General features: G+C 40.8%; 1 protein-coding gene across 1 annotated transcript; it reads left to right on the forward strand.

The window, feature by feature from the left end:
• LOC18774758 (WEB family protein At2g38370) lies at positions 278 to 3,357 on the forward strand. The gene is made up of 2 exons (XM_007204956.2): positions 278 to 628; positions 1,590 to 3,357. The coding sequence occupies exons 1-2, from the start codon at positions 473 to 475 to the stop codon at positions 3,099 to 3,101; spliced, it is 1,668 nt and encodes a 555-aa protein (XP_007205018.1). The 5' UTR covers positions 278 to 472; the 3' UTR covers positions 3,102 to 3,357.

A 5,603-nucleotide genomic window follows, 5' to 3' on the forward strand; every position in this document is an offset into this window, starting at 1 on the left:
CACTCGCGCGTACAATGCCCCCACCATTTTCAAAAATCAATGCGCATATCACTCCATTACATTTCCCTCCTTTCCCACGTGTCATCTTACTCATCTCCAGCCTTTCCAATAAGGCCCATAAAAACAGCATTATATCTCCTCATCTACCTCTACAACATCCGTAAAACACTCCAAACCTCAAGGGTAATTATGGAACTTCAAATAATCCAAACGTCTCTTTTGATTTTTGGTTTTTTATTTTATTTTTATGTTTCCCTCTTGTCTCGATTTTGGCTATGTACTAATAGCCGTGCTTCTTAGGTTTGTGTGACTGAAGACTCTGAGCTCTGCTCAAACTATAACCAAACATTATTACTTGCTAATTTTATCTCCCACCAAACTCCTTCTGTTCATAAAAAGTCTTGCGTTTCTGAAAGTTTGGATCTTTGTTTTTCATTTTGTTGGGATTTCATTTCAGTTGTCGGGTTTTAATATGGAGCCTGATTCGGGTTTGGATGTGAAGAAGGAGAGGGTTTTCAGGGCAGAGATCGATACTTCAGCTCCTTTTGAATCGGTGAGGGAGGCAGTGAGTCGATTCGGTGGAATCGGTTACTGGAAACCCTCTCAGACTAAGCCTTCCGGGCCTGAGGTATGCTCCCGCTTACTTTCTTTCTCTCCAGACGAATAAAGATAGGGTTTTTCTTTTGGAAAATTAAGAAATTGGGAATGAGGTTTTATTTTAAAGCAGAAAAATTACATGGATTGGGATTTCTGGCCAAGGTCAGGAGGAAGTTTGAGTTAAATGTACTTTTGTGTTCTTTGAAGTTGGTTGTTGGTTCACATTGTTAATTGTAATGGAGGTGCACTCTCACATTGAGCAACCCAAGTGATCCGTTTGCTTCCAAACATAGTTTAACTTTTAAATAAATTTGTGACTGTCAGTTTGTGTGCCAAAGAGTCTGCACTAGCTTATTAGGCATTAGCTGTCTGTTCCTGCCATTGTTGGATTTTATGGCTTTATGGCTCAAGAAGATCCCGCAGGATAATCTTTTCGTGTGGAGAAAACCGGGGTATTGTGTTTACTTTAGTCTCAAAGCAATAGTGGATTATGTCACTGTAGGGGACTCAAGGTTTTGGTTTGTTCCATAATGTAGTGTTTTCTGATACATCTTGCCATATATTAGTATGTAATTCCACTGAAGGGGAGATTACTAAGTTGTAACTCTGGGCTCTTTTGTTGTTCAAATCAATTTTTAGGGTACCCATTTTATAGAATTACTGGACCATGACCTCCTAAGACCCTGATTCTCTATATATTTCCTGTCATAGAGAGACTGGCTGTAACTCCTTAAGCCCCAGATTTTCTATCTTTCTGCATCCACAACTTCATGAATGAGAGCGGTTACTTGATAACCGAAGCTGGCTTTGTACAGTTTAATTTTCTGTCTTTTTTGTTCTGCTGATATCTCTCGTATAAGTGTGTTTCCTTCTTTATATTAATTATTTCTTCCCCTTCTGTTTATTGCTTACCGAAATGCTAAATGAAGCATGGTTTCTCGTTTTATGTGTTTAATAACCTTATCGTATGGTGACGTTTCTCCTATTAACAGCATGACATGGAAGAGGTTGGCACTGCGAAACTGGAGGAGCAGGCTTTACAGTTGGAGAAGGATCTCACTTTGAAAGAAAAGGAAACTCTGGATGTTCTAATAGAACTTGAACAAACTAAAAAGGTTATTGATGAGTTAAAAAAGAAGCTACAGAAAGAAGCATCTGAAGTGAATATGGCCCTTGAGACAAATAGAGGTAAGGAATACATGACTCCAGTGGTAAACGAAGACGATAAGGAAAACCATGGGAATGAGGGTGGTCGCTGTAATTCAATGGAAGGTGTGACTCCATGCCCTTCTTCAGCTCCAGGTTTAATCTTAATGGAATTGAAACAGGCTAAGTTGAACCTTACCAGGACTACCACTGATCTTGCTGACATTCGAGCTTCTGTTGAATCATTCAACAAGAAATTAGAGAAAGAAAGAATCATGCTTGAGAAAACCCGTGTGAGGTTAACATCAAATTCTTTGAAAGTATTATCTCTTGAAGAAGAGCTAAAGAAAACAAAACTAAATCTGCAGTTGGCAAAGGATGCTGAAACTAAAGGTGGTCCTGATAATTCTTTAGATATTTCAAAGGAGCTTCACCGATTGAGTTCTGAGACAGAGCAGTTCAAAAGAATGGCAGAAGTTGCAAAGTCAGAGGTCGTGAGAGCAACGTCCGAGATTGAACAGACAAGAACTAAGATAAAAACAGCTGAAATCAGGTTGGTTGCTGCCAGAAAAATGAAAGAGGCAGCAAGAGCGGTAGAAGCTGTTGCTCTTGCAGAGATTAAGGCTCTATCATACCACGAGAGTTCATCTGGAGATTCATTGCAGAAGCATGACAGAGTAACTCTTTCATTTGAGGAATACTCATCTCTAACTCACAAAGTTCGAGATGCAGAGGAACTTTCTAAGAACAGGGTAACAGATGCCATGCTTCATCTTGATGAAGCAAACGTATCAAAAACAGAAATCCTGAAAAAGGTAGAGGAAGCAACTGAAGAAGTCAAAACCACTAAAAAGGCATTGGAAGAAGCTCTGAACAGAGTGGAGACTGCAAATAAGGGGAAACTAGCAGTTGAAGAAGCTCTTCGCAAATGGAGATCCCAGCACGGTCATAAAAGACGTTCGGTACACAACTCTACCAAGTTCAAAAATCCACACCCATCTATTCATGGGAGAGATCTGCAATTACGTGACGTAAATGGTCTGAATCTTGTTACTGATGGGCCAATACCCGTTCTGAGGCCAACCTTATCAATAGGACAGATACTAAGCAGGAAGCTGCTTTTGCCAGAAGAGGTTGAAATGGGGGTGGCCGGGAAAAGCCCTGTAAGGCAAAAGATGTCACTGGGGCAAATGCTCCAGAAACAAAATGGCGATCAACCCTTTTCTAGGAGGTCTGAGAGGGAAAGCAATGTCAGGAATTCTTCTGCTAAGAGAAAGAAGTCTGGATTTGCTCGATTCTCACTACTTTTGACAAAGCAAAGCAGGAAAAAGAAGAAGCCAACTCCAAACTTGAAGTGATTCAGCTTTGTCAATCAGCTGCCTCAATCAAGAACTGACTTCAGTTGTGTGTGTGTGCGCGCGCGTGTTTTTCCTCTCCTCCGTCTCCGATTGTTCTTGCTTAAGAATTGATTTGTTTCGTTTAGATGGGAGTTGTTCCCAGACTTCTGGTTTTACTTATTATCTATGTAGCCTTTATGTATTGGTTGTTAAAATGTTTGTAAAAGACGCGTAACTATCTAATGCTAAAACTCTTCTCTAGAGCGATGTTTAATCTCTTCCCAGAAAGGTGTATAAACAATTGAAGATAGGCATCGAGATGGATAGTCCAAATTTGTGGTAATTGTTCCAAGTAATCTAATTGTTTATTAACTTCATATGGTGGTCAATGTCAGTCGTGCCTTGTGCCAAAAAAGTATTGTGCTTTGTCCCAAAAAAGCAATTGTTGGTAGAGATATCAGAGCCTGTAAGAGCAACTCCACCCCTTAGGGCAAAGTCTAAGGCAAGGGCAAGCAAGGGCTGACACTATTCACGTGAATAGTGTCAGCCTTGCCATTTGTGGTTCCACCCACAAGGGCAAAGTCTAGGGCAAGTCTAGGGCAATTACTATTTATTGTACTTTATTTCCTATTTTTTTAATACTTTAAATCATTAATTTTGATAATTTTTTGTAATTAAATTTTCGGATAAGATTTTCGGATGTGAATCTCGGTTGCCACGTGTCTTATTCCAGATAAAATTTTCGGATATTCATTAATAAAAATTATAATCTCAGATTTCCGATAAAATTTTCACCCTCTAAAATTGTGCCGCGTGTCCCATGTCAGATAAGATTTTCAGATAATTTAAAAAAATTATAATGTCATATTTCAGATAAGATTTTCACCCTCTAAAATTGTGCCACGTGTCCCATGTCTGATAAGATTTTCAGATATTTTTTTACAAATAGTGATCTCAGATTTCAGATAAGATTTTCACCCTCTAAAATTGTGCCACGTGTCATCTCTATCTTCTGAATCCCTCTATATAACTACACCATCAACACCACTCCTCTCACACCATCTCTGATATATTCCTTCATTTCTCAGATTTTACAATTTCCCATTATACTCTCAATGTCAAACTTCAGGAGGGTGTTGGAGAGGCAACTGAAAGAATGGGAAGAAATCCGGCGTAGATGTGAGGAAGAAGATCGGGACGCCGATGAAAAAGAGGAAGAAATGCTTGAAGTAGCGGCGGTGTGTATGATGAATCAATCAAGCCAACACCATCGTCGTCGTGCCCCGAATGTGGACAGACGCAGAGAGTCTCGGGGTAAGAATCTCTTGGAGGATTACTTTATCCCAAATTCGTTATATCCTGCTCATAAGTTTCGAGAGAGATATAGAATGCAGCCACATTTGTTCCAAAAAATCATGCATGATATTTGTAATTACGACACATACTTCATTCAAAAGCATGATGCTGTTGGAGTTTTGGGTCTTATCCCGGAGCAAAAACTTACAGCTGCTTTGCGGATTCTTGCTTATGGGGCATCTGCAGAGCAGGTGGATGAGATTGCAAGGATGGGAAAATCTACTATCCTAGAGTGCTTGGTGAGATTCTGTGATGCAGTGGAAAATTTGTACACGAGGGAGTACCTTCGCAAACCCACTCCGAGGGACCTGCAAAGGCTTCTACAAAAAGGCGAGGCTCGAGGTTTCCCAGGAATGATCGGAAGCATTGATTGCATGCATTGGCAGTGGAAGAATTGTCCTACTGCGTGGCAAGGAGAGTATGGGAATCGGAAGGGCCAAAAAAGTATCATTTTGGAGGCCGTAGCTTCATTCGACACTTGGGTTTGGCATGCCTTTTTTGGGGTTGCCGGATCTCAGAATGACCTCAATGTCCTTGGTCAATCCCCGGTGTTCGATGAGGTATTGCGAGGTCATTCCCCTCAGGTCACATACCAAATCAACAATACCATATACTCTGGGGCCTACTACCTTGCCGACGGAATTTATCCTAGGTGGACGACATTCGTGAAAACAATTCCGAATCCCCAATCCGAGAAGGAAAGAAGCTTTGCTTCCTTTCAAGAAGGTTACAGGAAAGACGTGGAAAGGTGTTTCGGTATCTTGCAAGCTCGTTGGGCAATTATCAGGGGTGCTGCTCGGATGCTAGACGAGGAGGTGCTGAGGAGTATTATGATGACTTGCATCATCCTCCACAACATGATTGTGGAGGATGAGTATGACTACGATGCTCCAGAGGTGTTTGAACCCGATCCTATGAACACGGCGTTGACAAGAATATATGAAAGGCCGATAGGACCAAATGGACTACCATTGGAGCCCGAACCGTTACTTCAGGATGGTCGATTCAACAACCCCATGATTGATCGTTATCAAGAAATGCAATCTTCATATGTTCACGAAAGACGTCAAGTTGACTTGATCGAGCACTTGTGGCAGATGAAAGGCAATCACAATGGATGAAGGCTAGATTTGTGCTTTGTTTGGATTTATGCTTTTTTTTTAATCA

Source organism: Prunus persica, chromosome G6, assembly GCF_000346465.2.
Source record: "Prunus persica cultivar Lovell chromosome G6, Prunus_persica_NCBIv2, whole genome shotgun sequence".
NCBI lineage: Eukaryota > Viridiplantae > Streptophyta > Magnoliopsida > Rosales > Rosaceae > Prunus > Prunus persica.